Source organism: Amblyraja radiata, chromosome 9, assembly GCF_010909765.2.
Source record: "Amblyraja radiata isolate CabotCenter1 chromosome 9, sAmbRad1.1.pri, whole genome shotgun sequence".
Lineage (NCBI taxonomy): Eukaryota > Metazoa > Chordata > Chondrichthyes > Rajiformes > Rajidae > Amblyraja > Amblyraja radiata.
This window is the reverse complement of record NC_045964.1, coordinates 18,101,258-18,122,273: the sequence shown is the minus strand read 5'-3', so window position 1 is coordinate 18,122,273 and position 21,016 is coordinate 18,101,258. Positions and strand designations below refer to the sequence as shown.

Here is a 21,016-nt window from a genome sequence, read left to right as displayed (position 1 = left end):
GCCTTCCCACCGGAGCCTGCGGCTTCCAAGCCAACAGACCACGCCAGACGGAGCTTCGCACACTGGTGATCTCGGCGAGATGTAAGTTCAACGTCGCAGCTGGCCGCTCCGCAGAACCGCGGCTCCACGATGTTTTCCTCAGCGGTACCAAGCATACTGGAGTCCCAGCGCGGCGACCCAGGAAAGGCATCGCCCGCTCCGCAATAGCGCTCCAGCGCTGCGCCGCCGCCAAAGCCGATGTTCTGCGCCGCCGCCAATGCCGACGTTCTGCGCCGCCGCCAACGCCGATGTTCTGGCCAGGTCCCCTCAGGGAAACGTCGCTCCAGGACCCGCTGGTAGGCCGCGAGGACAGGTCGAAGACGCTGCTCGGAGGAAGGCAACCCCTCCGACCAGGTAGGGACTTAGAAAAGCAGTTTCCCCCTTCCCCCCCACCACCCCCCACACATAAAAGATTTAGACCCCCTGACTACACTTAAGGAACTAAAAATAATAAAAAAGAAGGGGGAAAAACGGACAGCTGCAGGACAGGCAGCCGTTCAGGACAGCGCCTCCTCCGGATCAGAAGAGGGAGTTAGATGTGGCCCTTGTGGCTAAAGGGATCAGGGGGTATGGAGAGAAGGCAGGTACAGGATACTGAGTTGGATGATCAGCCATGATCATATGAATGGCGGTGCAGGCTCGAAGGGCTGAATGGCCTACTCCTGCACTTATTTTCTATGTTTCTATGGGTACCAACGCGATACATCACCCATTCCTTCTCTCCAGAGACGCTGCCTGTTACTCCAGCATTTTGTGTCTATTGACAATTTATTCTGGTGGCTTCACCAAACTGAAAGTCTGGAAGCTTCGGTGAGTGAGGGTGGCAACAGAAGTCCATATAAAACACAGGCTTAAAGCAACACAACCATAGCCGCAGAGATTGCATGTTCAGATAGACTTCCTGTAGATTCCGCATGTAGGCGACACAAGAGACAGCAGATGCAGGAATCTGGAGGAAAGAAAAAGCTTCTTGAAGATCTCAGCGAGTCTAGTGCATCAGTGGAGACAAAGTAAACATGAGGACCTGCAGATGCTGGAATGTTGAGCAGAACACAAAGTGCTGGAGGGACCTGGCAAGTGAGGCAGCATCTGTGGAGGAAGAGTCAGCTGACATTTCTGGTCGGGACCCTACTTCAGACTCGGTGGAGTCAAAAGGGTGGTCAATGTTTCTATATGAAGTTTGGCTGCTGATCTTTCTCTCGGAGTAGTAGGTCCACCACTGTAATCCACACATTGCAACCCTGCTAACATTGTGACCAGTGTGCCAGAGTTTCAATTCTGCCTCTGTGCTCTGGTCAAATTCTGTCTTTATCCTTTCGATGTTAATTCATTGATCCTCTTCAACGCTTAACCTTGCTGGGTCTCATCTGCCATTTCAGACCCGGTCGGTGACTAGAAAATGCACACGGAATGCATGGATCATATGTTTTTGCTTTCAATATCAGCGCATGCGGTGTCGGCTTAAGAGCATTTGTGGTGGTGTTCAACATGGAACTCCTGTAGTCAATTGTTAGCTTCTACTGTGAGGAATGGTTTCCCATATTTCCCACATATCTGAGATACCACTGTAGCAGGCAGTGCTATGGGATCATCTCATGGTAAAGAATCTGCATGGTAAAAAGTGGTGGGCTTTCTTGGTTTCAAGTGCTTCTTCACAATTTGTACGTAATTCAATACTGATCTCAAGCCTGAAATGTTTACTGTTAACAAAATGTTAACAAAAAAAAGTTGTGTGTGTGTGTGTGTGTGTGTGTGTGTGTGTGTGTGTGTGTGTGTGTGTGTGTGTGTGTGTGTGTGTGTGTGTGTGTGTATATATGTGTATTTATATACAGGTATGTGTGTGTATATATGTGTGTGTGTATATATATATGTGTGTGTGTGTATATATATGTGTGTGTATATATACACGTGTGTGTGTGTATATATATACGTGTGTGTGTGTGTGTATATACACGTGTGTGTGTATACACACACACACACACACACACACACACACACACACACACACACACACACACACACACACACACACACACACACACACACACACACACATCTCTTGGATGATGGGGAGGTCAGTACCTGTGATGGACTGGGCAGTGTTCACAACTTTTTGCAGTCTTCTTCACTCCTGAGCATTCAAGTTGCCGCACCAGGCCGTGATGCAACCAGTCAATATTGTCTCCACTGTACATCTCCAGACATTCAAGAGAATCCTCTCTGACATAGCGACTCTCAGCAATCTTCTCAGGAAGTAGAGGACCTGGACCTACTAAAATTTGCCTCCCATCACAACAGATCTTGCTGGCTCTCCACTCTGCACTGGAGCACTTGGGCAATAAGAATACGTCCTCTGTTGAACACCAACCACAGCTCGGTGTCCAACACCAGCAACTCTTCCAAGCTTATCTTAAAACACAGAGAACAGGTTCTCTGCTCATCCCTGTGTAATTGGATTCTCGGCTTCCTCATCAGCAGAACTTGATCAGTAGGAATTGCAAGGAGGCTTCCTCCTGGCTAACCATCAACACAAGAACACCTCAGGGCAGTATGCTCAGTCCCCATGCTCTCCTCTCGATATTCACAACCTTGTAGTCAGACACTGCTCCAGTGGCATCTTTAAATTTGCCGACGATACCATCATCGTTGGATGAATAATGAGTAATGATGAGTCAGAGTATAGGAAAGAGAATGAAAATTTGATTGAATGGTGCCAGAATAATAATCTTGCTCTCAGCGTTAGTAAGACCAGGGAGCTGACTTTTGGACAGGAAAGCTGAGGATTCACAAACCTGTTTTCATCAAAGGGGCGGGGGTTAACAGCAACAAGTTAGCTGTTAGCTGTTGGTTCAGCACGGCTGTGCAGCGTTAGAGTTGCTACCTTACAGTGCCAGAGATCCGTGTTCGATCTTGACTACGGGTGCTGTATCCAGAGAGTTTGCATGTTTTCCCTGTGCCCGCGTGGGTTTTCTCCGGGTGCTCCGGTTTCCTCTTGCATTCCAATGCCGTGCAGGTTTGTAGGTTAATTGGCTTCCGTAAAAAAAGTAGTTCCTAGTCTGTAGGATGGTGCTAGTGTGCAGGTGATCGCTGGTCGGCGCGGACTCATTGGGCCGAAGGGCCAGTTTCCACGCTGTATATCGAAACTAAACTAAAGTTCCTGGGCGTGTATATCTTTGAAAAACTGTACAGGGCAGTGTGCATATAGGTGTGCGGTGGATAGTATGCTGACTGTTTCGGCAACTCGAATGCCCAGGAACATGGAAAATTCCAGAGGTTGGTGAACATTGCCTGGTTAATGTGATGTATTGACCTCCCCACCATCGAGGGGATCTACTGGAGGCAGAGCCATTATAAAGGCCATTCAGGAAACACATCACCTCCCACGCTCCCATCTTGCTGCTACCATCGGGGAGAAGATACAGGAGGCTGAAAAAACGAGGCATCATGTTCAAGAACAGGTTCTACCTAGCAACCTTCAAACTCTAGACCACTGCACAACATTAACCTTAACAACTATGATCTTCGAAGGACTTACGTTATTTGTACTATTACGGTTACATAATATTGCAGTTATTAATTTATTATATTTTGATTATTATATATTATCTCTATGTTATTGCATGTACTGGCCTGGTAAGCTGCAACAGGCAGGAATTTCATGGTTCTGCAGTCAGTACATATGACAATAAAACACTCTTGACTCTTATGGGTGCACGGTGGCGCAGCGGTAGAGTTGCTGCCTTACAGCGCTTTCAGCGCCAGAGACGCGGGTTTGATCCAAACTACAGGTGCTGTCTGTACGGAGTTTGTACATGACCGTGGGTTTTCTCCAAGATCTTTGGTTCCCTTCTCACACTCCAAAGACGTACAGGCTTGTAGGTTAATTGGCTTGGTATAAATGTAAATTGTCCCTAGTGTGTGTAGGGTAGTGTTAATATGCGGGGTTTGCAGGCTCGGGTGGCTGAAGGGCCTGTTTCCACACTGTATCTCTAAACTAAACTAAACTAAACTTGATGCATCAAGAAGTGGCTTTGTAACATCAGTGCTGAAATCATTCTTCCAGACTAACTTCAGTTCTCTTGCCAACTCTTTCCAATTAAATTAGTCCTGCTTTTATAATTTGTTGCCATGATGCGTGGCAGATTTTGCTGTCTGTTGTGTTGGACTATGCACTCCACGTACTAATATCTATAAGACCTAACCAGAGTAGGTTTTCAGTGTGACAGTGCTTTTCATCAACAGTATCTGGCTAAAGCTTTTGAGGAAAGTGTTGATTAACAATCATCAAATTGAAATATAAAAAATGTATATCATTGCAAACTGTTAGATGACAAGTCAAGATGCTTCGAGTAAGAGGGCAGCATGGTGGCGCAGTGCTAGAGTTGCTGCCCTACAGCGCCAGAGACCCAGGTTTGATCTTAACCACGGGTGCTGTCTGTAGTTTGTACGTTGTCCCTGTGACCGCATGTGTTTTCCCCGGGTGCTATAGTTTCATCCCACACTCCAAAGACGTACAGGTTTGTAGGTGAATGGCTTTGTAAATTGTCCCTAGTGTGTGTAGGATGTGAAAGTGGGAGAGCATAGAACTAGGGTACAGGTGATGGATGGTCAGTGTAGGCTCAGTGGGCCGATGGGCCTGTTTCCACCCAGTAGCCCCAAAACTAAAAAACAAAATTGCCCTTGCAGTTCAGTATCGTTTATTGTCACATGTACCGAAGTACCGAATATTTCATGCCATAGAAACACTACAAATTTTCTTTTATAGTTTTGAATTGCAAATTGATATTGTTTTTGCCTGCTTGCCTGCCCTTCGTCTTGCATGCCGCAGACCTTCCTTTTGGCAATGAAGCTCTTGGCTCAACTAAGCTGTGAGGGATATGTTGGCCATTGCAACAATGTTAAGGCCACCGTTGCATGATGTGCCTTTGTCAAAAAATGCAGAGATTACAGTCGACAAAAATTCCATGAGTGATTGCAAGAAAGCTCTGTGGAAAAATCAGTTTTGGCGCTTCAGCAGAGTCAATGCACTTAATTCCAAAGAAAAAAAAACTGGAGAATATCTCATCACCACTTTGTAATGTCTTCATAAATACATTGAGACACAGTGTACATACAGTGAAAGCTAAATGATTCAACCACTCCTCCAAACTATGTTCCAGTAAGTGTTGATGTTACACTATTACCAAATTGGCACTCCACATGAATCTCCTGCCCAACAAGTTCACAACATGATCACAAAGATAGATAAACAGATGCAAAGATAAAGATGCAAGGGACTGCAGATGAGGAAATCTGGAGCAGGAAGAACTCAGTGGGTCATGTCGCAACTGTGGAGGGAAATGGGTAGTCGGTGTTCGAGGCTGCAACAGGATTAGTGCAAGGTCACAACCCGAAGTGTCACAACCCAAAACGGGTGAAATGACCTCCACAGATGCTGCTGGAGCCATTGGGTCCCGTCAACAGTTTTTTTGTTTTGCTGTGCATAGATATACTTCAGCAATGGTATAAACCTATTGATTTAAACACTATCTTTAATCACCTGAGATGGCCTCAGGTTCATCACTTCGCTTGTGAAGTTTGTATTTCTGAAATAAATGTCTATTTGTTGAGCAGTTTGGAATATCACTTACAAACGGTTGTCATTTTCACCACAAAGATAGACACAAAATGCTGGAGTAATTCAGCGGGACAGGCAGCATCTCTGGATAGAAGGAAAGGGTGACATTTCAGGTCGAGACCCTTCTCCAGTGAGAGTCAGGGGACAGGGAGACACAGAGATAAGGATGTGTGAGGTGTTAAAATGAGACATCAAAGGGGGTCCCCTTTGATTCAAGGAAATTTCAAGAAAGATGGAGAATAGATCATTGTTAGCTAGGAGAAGGTGACAAGGAAGCAAACAGGGATGAAATTTAACCAGGGGGACAGTCAGACTGGCTGGAGAACTAGGAAGGGGGGGGGAGGGGGGGTGGAGAGAAGGAAAAGCAAGGGTTACTTGCAGTTGGAGAAGTCAATATTCATACCGCTGGGGTGTGAGTTCCTTAGCAAAATATGAGGTGCTGTTTTTGCGCTGGGACTCACTCTGACAGTGGAGGAGACCCAGACAAGTTCAAGGATTGTGTCCCTGGTTGATTACCTTGTGTCTCCAAAATTTGAAGGTGGAATTTTATCAGGTTGATCTCTCTCCCCAGAGGATCTTTTACAATGCAATTACTCATCAACTATTTACATTATCACTACATAGGTATTCTTAGCCTGCACCCTAGTTGTTCATGTAAGTCATCCCCAAAATATTTTCCACTAATTTGATTTTTGAAAGATCAAGGATCCCATGATTACTGAAATGACTTTGCGACAGTCTATACACAATTTGCTGCACACAAGATTCCAGCATCTGTAGTTCTTTGTGTCTTAATTTTATAGCTACAGGCTTTTCTCTTTATTTCCCCAGTCATTCTCTTTTCTATTGTACGGTTGCTTTTGGAGGCCTTAATTTCGGCACTCTTGTTGTAAACTCTACAATTGATGAGGATGTAGCTGAGCTGTATTCCTGCATTTGGCTGATTAATGCATTACCAGATAAGCTGTTTAACAATTTTGGCTGAAGGATGAATATTTGTAAGGTTGCTGGTCAACTCTAGTTGCTTTTCGAATTTTGCCATGAATTCTATAACCTGAATCTGGTAGGAAAGTTACAGCATTGGGTCAATGCCCTACATAAAGATTTATGAGGATGTTGCCAGGACTCGAGCACCTGGGGTATAGGGAGAGGTTAAGCAGGCTAGGACTTTATCCCTGGAGCGCATGAGGATGAGGGGTGATCTTATGGAGCTGTATAAGATGATGAGAGGAATAGATCGGATGAATACACACAGCCTTTTACCCAGAGTAGGGGAATTGAGAACCAGAGGACATGGGTTTGTGGGTGAGGGGAAAGAATGACTAGAAATCTGAGGGCAACTTTTTCACACAAAGGGCGGTGGGTGTATGGAACGAGCTGCCAAAGGTAGTTGAGGCAGGTACTATTGCAATGTTTAAGAAACATTTAGACGGGTACATGGATAGGATAGGTTGGAGGTATATGGACCAAACGCAAGCAGGTTGGACTAGTGGTGGTCAGCATGGGTAAATTGGGCCAAAGGGCCTGTTTCCACGCTGTATGACTCTATAGGCCAAAGATGATCACCTCATGTCTGAAGAAGGGTCTCGACCTGAAACATCGCCTATTCCTTCTCTCCATAGATGCTGCCTCACCCGCTCAGTTTCTCCAGCAATTTTGTCCACCTCATGTTGGCATCTGGTGTTAAATGAAGATGACCAAGACCCATGCAAACTCCACGTCCTTTCATACATTGTTTTTTAACATTCTATTTTTTAATCTCCTCTGTAGCTTCGCCCTCAGCTACCTCTAGGTATACAACCATCTGAAATTTCTGTCCACCTCTAGCTCCAGCCACTAGTGCATCCTCAGTTTCCAATGCTTTACAATTTGAAACCATGCCTTCAACTACTTTCACCCTAAGTTCTGGAATTCTCTTCCTTTGTCTTGCCTTTCTCCTCCCACATCATCATCCCCAACTTCTTCTAATCTTTCTCATCCGACATATCTTTCTGTTGGCCATTAGTGTCAAAATGTATCTGATGAAGCTTCTTTGAACAAACTTGGGATGTTGTACCCTGTTAAGTATGCTACCTTAATAAAGTTGATTAGATGGAAGCTAATAGTCATTGTATTTTTCCTACCATTGTTAATAATACCTCAGAGAGATGTGCATGTAATGAGTCATTGAGTCATGCAGCATGGAAACAGGCCCTTCAGCCCAACATGCTTATTCTGACCAACATGCCCAATCCTCACTAGTCCCAACAGCCTGCATTTGGCCCATATCCTTCTAAAAACTATCCTATTCATGTACCTGTCCAAATGTCTTAAATGGAGTGATAGTACCTGTCTCAACTACCTCCTCTGGCAGTACATCCCATACACCCACCTCTCTTTGTGTAAAAAAAAGGTACTCTTCATGTCCTTATTAAATCTTTCGCCTCTCACCTTAAACCTATTTCCTCGGGTTCTTTATTCCCCATCTCTGGGTAAAGGCTCTGTGGATTTATCCTATCTAATCCCCTTGTAGGATCTACTGAATCCCACGACAGAAATCAAAGAATAAACGACACTTAGCTGAGCCAGACACCTTGTCTGACATTTATTACAGAAGCCCTTTTTACCTTCATTCTCACCGATCATAACCCGTGTGCAAATAAGGCCAATTAGTGCGTCTGACCTTGGAGTTGTTATTCAGCTCTTATGGCTGGACCTTCTCGTGAGGCTGCTGGCGAGTCGCCAGCGGTGACGGGCTGTATGAAAAACCAACGAGGGCGTGAAGGTGCCACACCCTCATGGTCTTGCATACCCTCTATAAGGGTCACCCCTTCGGCATTCCAAAGACTAAAGTCATAGCCTGTTCAATCTTTCCCTATCGCTCAGGCTTTGGAGACCTGGCAACATACTTGTAAATCTTCCCTGGACTTGCTGCAGCTTACATTATCTATCCCATAACAGCATGACCAAAACTGAACATTACTCTAAATGTAGCCTCAGCAATGTATTGTAGAAGTGTAATGCCCCTGTCCCACTTAGGAAACCTGAAGGGAAACGCAGTGGGTTTTCCCCAGATACTCTGGTGACATAAAGGTTAGTAAGTTAATAGGCTTCGGTGAAGATTGTAAATTGGCCCTAATGTAAGATAGTGCTCGAGTACAGGGTTTGCTGTTCAGCGTGGACTTGGTGGGCTGAAGGGCCTGTTTCCGCGCTGCATCTCTAAACTAAACTAAAATCAACCATTCTCATATCTCAACCATTGCTGGGTTAAGATACTCTACTCCAAAGATTCAGTATGGTAATCAAAATGCAGATTGTGAGACATCTTGGTTTGTTTTTAAAAATGGCCTTTGATTTCTGATAATCCGACATGGCAATGCTGCTAACTCCTGATAAGTGCTGCGTTCCACTGCCAGGAAATATTTGTTCTGTGGGATATAATAACTCTCATAGATGAGATAACCATTTAAGTGGTTGACCTCTGTTCCAATTAGTCACTGTCATTGACCCAGTCTTGCAAACACCGCTGTTCCAAACACTTTTGCGCTCCTCTTCGAAGGTGTGTGATCCTGATGCAGTAAGGCTTTATAGGTGAATCTGCTGCTGGTAGTGCTGCTGCCTCACAGCGCCAGCGACAAGGGTTCGATCCTGTCCTCGGATGTGTGGAGTTTGATTGTTCTCTCTATGACCATGTGGATTTCCTCCAGGTGCTCTGGTTTCCTCACACTTACTAAATACGTGTGGGTTTGTCAGTTAATTAGCTTCTGTAACTCGCTCCTAATGATAACGTAGAACTTGTGCGAAAGTGGGATAACATAGATCGTGTGAACAGGTGAATAGTGTGATGGCCGATTCAATTCAATTCATTCACCTCTTGAACACAAGACCTAGGATTTGAATACGAGGATGTGAATTTTAATGCAGGAGCTGCTTTATAGATGGGGAGCCACTGCAAGCATTGGGTGAATGGGATGCTTGTTGGCGTCATTGGAGGTTAACCGACTTTTGCCGTCATTAGAGGGTAAATGTAGGGAGATCAGCCAGGAGAGTCTTGAATGAACAAGATGTAACAATAGCCAGGGTCATTTTTGGCCAGGCTACTGGAAGATAATTGCCTCAATCATTAAATAGTGCGGTAGGATCATTTGTGCCTACCTGAGAATGTAGACGGCATGGTTAAACCTCTCATCCAAAAGACGATCGATCCCAGAACCTCTGCAACTCCCTCAGCAGTGTCAATTTAGGTTATGTGCTCATGTCACAATTAAGGAATGAACTTGAGATCTTCTGACTCAGAGGTGAGAGTTCTATCAACTGGGTCCAGGCTACCGCCATCTGGCCCTTCGAACCCAACTACTATAAAACTTACAAATGTTTCCAGCAAGGTGAACAATGAACATCCCATCAGAATATGGGAAGAGTGTTTTGTGACAATAGATGAGGTGGTGGATAAGGTCCAATATTTGGGGATTTCCAAAATTCCACTGTGCTCCCACGCTCTCTGCATGTCTGTCAATGCTGGCCACTGTGAGTTGACTGAGAGTGAGGGGCTCAGCCTTGGATTTTGTTGATTCTGGTGGAAGGAGTACTTGTTTGATCGAAACTCAATCTGCAGGAGGAACTCAATGGGTCAAGCAACATCTGTGGAGGAAATGGACAGGTGCTGTTTGATGTTATTTATGTGGTTGTTATCCTAATGCCAACTGCTTTGAGAATACACACGTTTAGGATGCCAGACCTCAAACTGCCAGCTTTCAGTTCTGGAAGGTTTGTTACCCATCCTTGTAGGTGATTACCATTGAAGCTTTTGAGTGAAGGTTAATGGGACTGCGCTACCAGGTCGAAACACTAGCAAAGAAGACAGGATAATTTGGCAAAAATCAAATTTGACAAAAAATTAACAATCAAGCTGCAGCAAGATCAATTTGTAAGTCATGAGGTGAAATACAGGCTGAGAGTATGCAAAACTATGAAGACCCAAAAATTAATAATTTTCTAAAGAAGACCAAGTGAGCATCAATAATAATTTTCCAAAGAAGACCAAGTTATCTTGGTATTGTCTGATTAGAGATGTTGAGCCAAATGAGAGGCAAGTTTGTAGGAGTACACATCCCAGTAATAGACAATAAACCGAGTCCAGAAAAATGGAAGACCAGTAGTGTTGAAGAGTCATGTACTGGGCAACAAGCGAATTGAAGTTTTAAATGAAGAAAACCGAATTTAGCCAAAAGGCCAAAGAGCTGTGAGTTTGAGTAGTTTATTGTCACCTGTATCAAGATATAATGAACAGCATTTGTCGCGTGCTAACCAGTTAATAGATTGACAATAGCCATTCACAGTGTATGATACAGGGCATAACGTTTAAAGCCAGTAAAGTCCGATCAAAGATAGTCTGAGGGTCTCTAATCAGGTAGATGGTGGTTCAGGACTCTAGTGTTCAAAAAGGGAACTGCAGATGCTGGAATATCGAAGGTACACAAAATTGCTGGGGAAACTCAGCGGGTGCAGCAGCATCTATGGAGCGAAGGAAATAGGCGACGTGATAGGATAATTCAATTGCTTGATAACAGCTGGGAAGAAACTGTCCCTGAATCTGGAACAAATTCCCTACTCAATAGTGAACGTTATCCCAGAGGCTGAACCAATTCCCTGTCAAAAAGTAGAAATGATCAAGCATCACCATATCATTGTTGTCTAATATTGTGTGCATGTATGAATTGTCTTAACATTAGCAAAATATGGTCAAATGTGTCTATTTTACCAGGTTCTACTTGTCCTAATGTCGTTCATCTTTCTCTTCCAGGTGACAAACTGCCCATGGCAAAAGCAGGAGGGGACCGAATCGTCCAGCCAAATGAGGAAGTAACTCTAAGTGGGTTGGAGAGCAGAGACGACTTTAATATCGTCAGGTTTGACTGGGCTCTTCTCAAGGATGACCCTTCAGTGAAAATAACAGTAAGTGCCCACCAAGTCCCCACAATGAATGCGGCAAACCACACAATGTTGATATTTTTTCAATCACAAGCTTGGAGCTGGAACCCTCCTTCAGACTGATTGTAGTAGGGTGGGACAAGTTAGTGAGAGGTGGGGTGGGACAATGCCTGGTGGAAAGAGAGAGGTGGGCTGGGACAGCGCCAGGAAAATCCATGGGTCGATACAGGTGAGGGGAGAACGGGGGGAGCTTGTCAGATGGGTGGACACTGACCAGGGATGGGAACAAGACAAAAAAAAACTGAAGAAGTAGAAACAAAGATCTACAATGCTGGTTAATACACAAAAAGACACAAACGCTGGAGTAACTCAGCAGGTCAGGCAGCATCTCTGGAGAATATGGATGGATCGAGACCCTTCTTCAGACTTTTAAGATCTTTTCAGATGTAAACTAAGAGATATGGATAGAAGGGATGAGTATTGTGAGGCCAGAGGAAGGGACCTAGGTGGAAGATATGGGGAAAGTGGAGCGAAATATTGGGAGAAAAGGGTGCACATCCAAGTCCAATCCAATCCAATCCAACTTTATTTGTTAAGCACTTTAAGACAACCAATGTTGACCAAAGTGCTGTACAGAAGAAAAAACAAGACATCATAAACAGACAACATAACAGAACATAACATAACAGCTCACATAAGGCGCATAAATCACATATGAAATACAACAATAAATCAAAAGACATAAAACATGAGTAAAAATAATAGCCATGCAATAAGCAATCAAAATAAGAAACCAATCAAGCAAATAAAGTCGACATCTTACTGTGTATCAAAGGCCACGGAGAAGAGATGTGTTTTAAGAAGAGATTTAAAAACAGACAGAGAAGAGGCCTGTTTAATGTGGCGAGGCAGATCGTTCCATAATTTGGGTGCCGACACAGCAAAGGCACGGTCCCCTCTGAGCTTCCGCTTAGTTTTAGGCCCACTCAGGAGCAGCTGATTATCTGACCTGAGAGAGTGGGGCATAGAGAAGAGAGGGGGAAAAAGGGAGTGGTATTGTTGGTTGGACACTTCAATGTGTATACCATTGGATTATCAGCTTCCCAAGCGGAAAATAAGATGCGGTTCCACCAGTTTGCACGTGGCAATGAAGGAGGCAGGACAGAAAGGTCAGTTTGGGAATGGGAAGGAGAGTTAAAATGGTTAGCAACCGGGAGATCCCGCAGGCCTCAGCAGACCAAGTTCAGCAAAACTATTGTCGAGTCTTGGTCCTGCCGATATAAAGGCATCTAAATTGGGTGCAACAAATGCAGTGGATGACGTTAGAGGAGGTGCATGTGGTCATAAGTGATAGGAGCAGAATTAGGCCATTCAGCCCATCAAGTCTACTCCGCCATTCAATCATGGCTGATCTATCTCTCCCTCCTAACCCCATTCTCCTGCCTTCTCCCAATAACCCCTGACACTGGTACTAATCAAGAATCTATCTATCTCTGCCTTAGAAATATCCATTGACTTGGCCTCCACAGCCTTCTGTGGCAAATAATTCCACAGATTCATCACCATCTGACTAAATAAAATTCTCATCATCTCCTTCCTAAAAGAACGTCCTTTAATTCTGAGGCTATGGCCTCTGGTCTTAGACTCTCCCACGAATGGAAACATCCTCTCCACATCCGCTCTATCCAAGCCTTTCACTATTCGGTATGTTTCAATGAGGTCCCCCCCTCATTATTCTAAGCTCCAGCGAGTACAGGCCCTGGGGCAGACTGACGGAAGCGTGGCTGCTAATCTGCGCCCACGGCCCCTCCGACCACCACCAATCACTCACACACATTCACACACAGGCAAAGGTGGGTGAAGTGTCTGGCCCAAGGAAACAACGACAGTATGCACTCCAAGCGGGATTCGAACCGGCTACCTTCCGGTCGCCAGCCGAACACTTAGCCCATTGTGCCATCTGTCCTATTGACCAATGGCACTAACGTCTGTGGTGATGAAGTGCTTTGAGAGGTTGATTATGGTGCATATCAACTCCTACCTCGACAAGAACCTGGACCCACTGCAGTTCGCTTACAGCCACAACAGATCAACTGTGGATGCGATCTCACTGGCTCTCCACTCCGCTCTGGACCACTTGGACAACAAAAAACTCATATGTCAGGCTGTTATTCATAGACTACAGCTTGGCGTTTAATACCATTATCCCCTCCAAGTTGGTTACCAAGCTCTCGGATCTGGGTCTCTGCGCATCCCTCTGCAATTGGATCGACTTCCTCATCCACAGACCACATTCTGTCTGTATTGGTGGAAATGTGTTATCCTCGATAACAATCAGCATGGGAGCACCTCAAGGCTGCATGCTCACCCCCCTGCTGTACTCACTCTATACTCATGACTGCGTAGCCGGACATAGTGCGAACTCCAACATCAAGTTCGCCGACAACACCACTGTTGTGGGACGAATTACTGATGGTGATGAGTCAGTATAGAAGTGAGATCGACCGATTGACCAAATGGTGCCAGCACAATAACCTGGCTCTCAACACCAGCAAAACCAAGGAACTGTTTGTGGACTTTGGAAGGGGTAGGATAGGGACCCACAATCCCGTTTATATCAACGGGACAATGGTGGAAAGGGTCAAGAACTTCAAATTCCTGCGCTTGCATATATCCAAAAATCTTTCCTGGTCCCAGCACACTGATGCAATTATAAAGAAAGTACATCTGCGCCTCTACTACCTGAGAAGATTACGGAGAGTCTGTATGTCAAGGAGGACTCTCTCGAACTTCTACAGGTGCACAGTAGAGAGCATGCTGACTGGTTGCATCGTGGCTTGGTTCGGTAACTTGAACATCCAGCAACGGAAAAGATTGCAGAAAGCTGTGACCACTGCCCAGTCCGTCATCGGCTCTGACCTCCCCACCATCGAAGGGATCTATCGCAGTCGCTGCCTCAAAAAGGCTGCCAACATCATCTAAGATCCACACCATCCTGGCCATACACTAATCTCTCCGTTTCCATCGGGAAGAAGGTACAGGAGCTTGAAATTTGGAACATCTAGGTTCAGGAAAAGCTGCTTTCCCACAGTCATCATGCTATTAAACTCGCCATCAAACAAACTCTGAACTGTAACAACCTATTGCACTTTATCTGTTTATTTATTGTGTATATATATGGTCTATGGTGTATAGACACACTGAACTTTTATCTCCTGATCTGTATTATGTTTACATATTCTGTTGTGCTGCAGCAAGCAAGAATTTCATTGTCCTATCTGGGACACATGACAATAAAACTCTCTGGTGGTGAGAACGGTCGGTCGGGTCGGGCCTCCAGTGGGTGGTGAGAGCGGTCGTTCGAGCCGGGCCTCCAGCGGGTGGTGAGCATTGGGCTGGGCCTCCGGTAGGTGGTGCAAGTGGTCGGTTGGGCTGTCGGTAGGCTGATGTTGCAGAAAGCATGCGGGCGGTATGACGGAGCTGGCGCTATAGTGGTGCTAAAGGCGGCCCAGGCGGCGTGCAGGGGGCAGTGCTGCTCCATCATCACCACCAGAAGGGCATGCTCGCGGAGGTGGATGCGCTGTGGGGCCACATGTACGGAGCCCGCAGCCGGTCCCAAAGCGGCTCCAGCCGTGGGCAGCTCTGGAAGGGGCGCAAGTTAGGGTTAGGGTTAGGCATTTTCCTCTCTTGACTCTTGTAAAGTTGCTGCCTCACGGCGCCAGAGACCCAGGTTTGATCCTCACTATGAGTGCTGTCTGTACAGAGTTTGTACCTTCTCCCTGTAACCACGTCGATTTTTCCTGGGTGCACCGGTTTCCACTCATGTTCCATACACCCGCAGGTTTGTAGGTTAATTGGCTGCAGTAAATTGTCCCTAGTGTACAGGATAGAACTAATGTGAGTGGGTGAATGTTGATCGGCATGGATTTAGTGGGTCAAAGGGGCTGTTTCCACACAGTATCTCCAAAGTAAGCTAAGCGAATCCAAATAATGGGACCTTATCTTAATTAAAAATGAAATCAAGCTGGTAATTCTCAGAGGTTGAATTTAGGAAATTAAATGTTAATGTCAGGTTGTGAGGAAGTTGGCAGAGCAGTTGTTTTCAGTGAGAACGGCAAGAGTGGCCTAGTAATCAAAATGGAGATGGACACAAAATGCTGGAGTAACTCAGCGGACAGGCAGCATCTCAGGATAGAAAGAATAATGACTTCTCTAACTTTAAGTGACCCTTGCCTTCCATCTCTCTCCATCCCTCCCCCCTTCCCAGTACTGCGACTAGTCTGACTGTCCGCCCTTACATTTTATCTGTTTGCTTTGTTGTTACCTTCTCCTAGCTAACAATGATCTATTCTACATTTTCCTTAATCACCCCCTCCCCCCTTGTCTCGTTTTCACACCTTACACTTCCTTATCTCTGTATCACCCACTCCCCTGGCCCAGTCTGAAGAAGGGTCTTGACCCGAAACGTCACCGATTCCTTCTATCCAGAGATCTGTGTGTCCCGCTGAGTTACTCCAGCATTTTGTGTCTATCTTCATTTTAAACCAGCATCTGCAGTTCCTACACTTAGAAATATTGTGAACGGGTGATGGATGGCTGGTGTGGACTCGATGGACCAAAGGGCCTGTTACCATGCTGTATCTCTAAACTAAACTATAAACTAATAGAAAGAATGGGTGACGTTTGGAGGGTGACTAAGTGGAGGATAGTTTATTATCTCTGCTCTTTGATCAGCTTGTTCACTTTTGTTGTTAGCCCTGCTTTGGTTACGCTAGCAACATTATTTAGGTGCTTTGCATACCTGCTGCAGAAGCTTGTCACACTCCCCCCCACTCTTCCTCTCCAAGACCGCCTACAGAGTGAACACATATAAAAGGAAACGGGAGTTTTCAGTTCTGGAGAAGGATGAGTCATTGGGCTCCCATTAAAGTGGGGGGAGGATGAGTGTACTGACTCTGATTGGTGCAAGAAAAACTAACCCGTCCAGTCCAACCTGCACGGGAGGAGATGGTTTGCAACAAAGATCTTTGGTTTGTAACCTGCTGCAACTTGAGCCAGACTCTGCCTGCGCATGCAGTGTCGGGCAATGGGCTGTGCTTGTCGTTTTTTTATCAGAAGGCTTGTTTGTTTCCTCAGACAGGAGAGGCTCCGGGAAGTTAATGGGGAGGTGAGTCAGGGAGAGAGCAGAGTGAGGTTAAAAAAAATACCCTTTGTACAAAGAAGCATTGGTAACCACTGAATACGTGCCTGCTGCCATTTTATGACAAAATGTGTCAAAGGAACTGCAGATGCTGGTGTATACTGAAGAAAGACACAAAATGCTGGAGTAACTCAGCGGGTCAGGCAGCTGAGTTAGTCTAGCACTTCGTGCCTATCTGGCATTGCAGTTCATTACTACACATTTTGTCTGCAAAACCTGCTTTTTAGTTTAGAGATGCAGTGTGGAAACAGGTCTTCGTCCACCAAGTCCGTGCCGACTAGTGATCCCCGCACACTAGCGCTTTCCTACACACTAGAGACAATTTACTTTTTTTACCGAAGCCATTTAACCTACACACCTGCACCCGGAGAAAAGCCACTCGGTCACAGGGAGAACATACAAACTTCATACAGACAGCACCCGAGGTCAGGATTAAACCCGGGTCTCTGGTGTTATAAGGCAGCAACTCTGCCGTTGCACCACTGTGTCACCTCAAGCTATGCCTCTGCTCTTTTCCGACCTCCCCCCATCTACTTTCAGTCTGAAGAAGGGTTCAGACCTGAAACGTAGCTCATTCTCCAGAGATGATGCCTGACCTGCTGAGTTACTCCAGCACTTTGTGGCCACTTTATGAGGGCACGTTAAGACTGTAACCTGGAGGGACGTGACCTGGTGCCTGATTTGAATTTAGCAGCAGCCCCAGAGTTTGCTCATGAAACCTGGCAGTCCACATGAAATGGGAGAAGGTGTGTTCAGACGATTTAGCATCTAAAATGGAAATGATGGGCCAAATGGTCTTTTCCGTGAACGGCCTTGACCAGAAGAGTAGTAGTCCTTCCACACTCGAGGAGAATATCGGCCACTTTTCTGTCACATTTTGTTTCTTGCTCGCTTCAAAGTGCTGGAGTAACTCGGGGTCAGGCAGCATCTCTGGAGGGAATGGATAGGTGATGTTCCGGGCTGGGACCCTGCAGACTGATTGTATGAGGGAGTGGAGTAAGCTGGGGAAGAGGGGTTTGGGGCAGGGACTCACCTCTGATCAACGCTTCCTCACTCTCCTAACCACCAAGGACCGCAAGCTTGACCATCTCCAGACCGCTCTCCTCCCCACCAACTCTCCTCGACTCAGCGGCGCTCTCGGACGCCCGCAGGCCTGAGGGTCCGTCCCCAGATCATGCCGCCCGCCCGACAGCCACAGGGCTGAGACCAGCAACGCCATTCCTGCCGGAAGATACAGCGCCAAAGCTTACCACTGCCGGCGCCCATCGCCAGCCCCACTAACTTCAGCCTTCACAGCCCCCCCCCCCGGCCGTTCACAAGCTGTGCCCATCGATGCCACTTCCGACCTGTACCTGCAGCAGCTTTTGAGGAAAGAATGCTGCCAAGGAAGTAGTCAACATTTTCAAGAGTGGTGTCGTCCACTTTTATAGTGGGCTGGGTAGACGGCTGGTTGGGTGGAGGACCTGGATCTTCTTGATGTTTAAGGCTAGGCCCATGGCTCTATATGCCTTGGCAAAGGCATTCAGGATGCCCTGGTCTTCTGCAGAGTGTGCTGCAATGGCGCAGTCGTCTGCGTACTGAAGCTCCATGATGGCGGTGTTACTGACTTTGCTCTTGGCCTTCAACCTATTAAGGTTGAAGAGCCCACCGTCAGTTCTGTAGGCGATTGGGATCCCCTGTGGCAGCTCTTCACCAATGAGATGAAGTATGGCAGCAGTGAAGACGACAAACAGGATGGCTGCGGTGATACATCCCTGTTTGACCCCCGTTTCCACAGTGAAGGGCTCGGACTCAGAGCCGCAGTTGCTGAGCACTGTGACCGACATGCCATCATGTAGAAGCCTCAATATTTTGATGTACTTGAAATGACAACCGTACCTTGATAGTATGCTCCAAAGAGTCTGGCAGTCTACCGAGTCAAAAGTCTCTGTCAGGTCTTTGAAGGCCATGCACAAAGGCTGCCTTTGTTCACGGCATTTTCCCAGCAGTTGGCATGCTGTGAATATCATGTCTGCTGTACCTCTGGATGGGAGGAAGCCACACTCTGATGCTGGGAGTACCTCCGCAGACTGTGGTAGAAGTCAGTTTGTGAGGACACGAGCAAGGACTTTGCCTGTTGTTGACAGGAGCGAGATGCCCCTGTAGTTTCCATATTCAGCCTTGTCCCCCTTCTTGAAAATGCACTATTAGAGCTTCCCTGAGTTCTGAGGGAAGTTCTTCTTTTTCCCAGACCTTGAGGAGTACGACGTGGATGTTGTACAGGAGCTCCAGTCCACCTTCCTTTAAGATCTCAACTGGGATCCCATCTGGGCCGGTGGCCTTGTTATTAAGGCTCTTGATGGCATATTGAACCTCTGTCATAGTGGGAGGTTCTTCCATGACTTCTCTGATGGGACTCTGGGGGATGCGGTGGGTGATGTTTGGTTCAGTTGTGCTGTCACGGTTGTGGAGTTCCTGGAAGTGCTCTTTCCATCAGTTCTTGCCCGTCCGTTGAAGCTGTCCACAGTGTACAGATACAGGATAAAGGGAATACCGTTTAGTGCAAGATAGAGTCCAGTAAAATTCAATTAAAGGTGATTCGAGGTAATCTAATGAGGTAGATGGTAGGTCAAGGCCGCGCTCTTGTTGGTGATGGGATGGCTCAGTTGCCTGATAACAGCTGGGATCATGCCTGATCATTTCTATTTTAACATTCAATTTTCAGCATCTGCAGGTTATTGCTTTTAAATTGCAGGTAATATTTGCTTGGTCGTGCACTTGGGATGAAACTTTTCCAATGGACATACCTCAATGCTTTTTGATACATTCACTGCAGGTTTATTCTCCCACCTCAGTACTCATGGAGTGTTGTTCTGTTGGATGACCCGTCTTTCTGTTTAACTGCTCCCTCTGGTGGCCATGAGTAAACTGGAAGCACAAGAGATTGCAGGTGCTGGGAACTTGAGCAAAATACAAAGTACTGGGTGAACCGAGTGGGTGAAGCAGCATCTCTGGAGGGAATGGACAGACGATGTATCTGGTCATCACCCTCCTCAGGCTTACCAGTCTGAAGAAAGATCCTGACCCAAAACATTGTGTCCATTTCCCTCGAGAGATGCGGCGGATTTCCTCCAACACTTTGGTTTCTTGCCGTAAAGTAAGCTGTTCGACATATTCCACAGAAACGCAACATATTGGCATACGTCGAGTATTCTTTCCATTGTTCAGGCCAAGATCTAACTCTCACCCACATGTGGTCATTATCACAGCTCCGCCTCTTCATTCCAAGAGTTCTCCTGAGTTTGCCCTGATTCAAACTCGGAGATTTACGGTAATGGCCACTCGTCGGTACTCGGGGCTCTCGTGGACATTTTTCAACATGTTGAAAAATCTTCACGAGTCTTCCCGTGCTTACCTGTCATTAGCGAGTCTTCCCGAGTACCTGCCGTTAGCGCTAAGAGACGTCCCCGAGCTCCGACGTACCCGCTACGTTCATTCTCCGTGCTTACCACGAGTTTGATTTCTTTTAAACTCGGGAGAGCTCTTGGAATGAACTCGTACCGTGGGACAGGGTTATTACTATGTTCAAGTTGGTAGATCCTTTCCCACAGTAGAACACTTCAGTGCAATGCTGCCTGTGAAGTTTAGTTTAGTTTAGTTTAGAGATACAGTGCGGAAACAGGCCCTTCAGCCCACCGAGTCTGCACCAACCTGCGATCCCCGTACACTAGCACAATCCAACACACAAGGGACAATGTACACACTATTCCAAAGCCAATTAACCTACAAACCTGTATGTCTTTGGAGTGGGGCGGAAACCGGAGCACTGGAGGAAAACCCATGTGGTCACAAGAAGAATGTACAAACTTCATGCAGACAGCACCCATGGTCAGGATCAAACCCAGGTCTCTGGCGCTGTAAGGCAGCACCACCGCCCCATCCTATTTGGTATAACCTGAGCCGATGAATTATGCTATTTAATTATGATTGGACATGATTTTGGAAGGCACATACCTGGCTATATAAGATCTAACAGTTAACAGTGCATGTCAGAGCAAAAACCAAACCATGAAGACGAAGGAATTTTTGTAGACCTCCAAGACAGGATTGTGTCGTGACACAGATCTGGGGAAGGGTATAAAACAATTTCTGCAGTATTGCAGGTCCCGAAGAGCACAGTAGCCTCCGTCATTCTTAAATGGAAGAACTTTGGAACCACCAGGACTCTTCATAGAGCTGGCCGCCCGGCCAAACTGAGCAATCGGGGGAGA

At 46.3% G+C, this 21,016-nt stretch overlaps 1 protein-coding gene across 1 annotated transcript in view; it reads left to right on the top strand.

Annotated features, from left to right (window-relative positions):
* Nucleotides 1–21,016, top strand: part of LOC116976832 (kunitz-type protease inhibitor 1-like) — a 77,758-nt gene that overhangs the window by 35,750 nt on the left and 20,992 nt on the right. Inside the window, exon 2 of the mRNA XM_033026804.1 lies at nucleotides 11,439–11,590. Coding sequence (XP_032882695.1) covers nucleotides 11,439–11,590 — 152 coding nt within the window. The remainder of the gene's footprint in view (nucleotides 1–11,438; nucleotides 11,591–21,016) is intronic.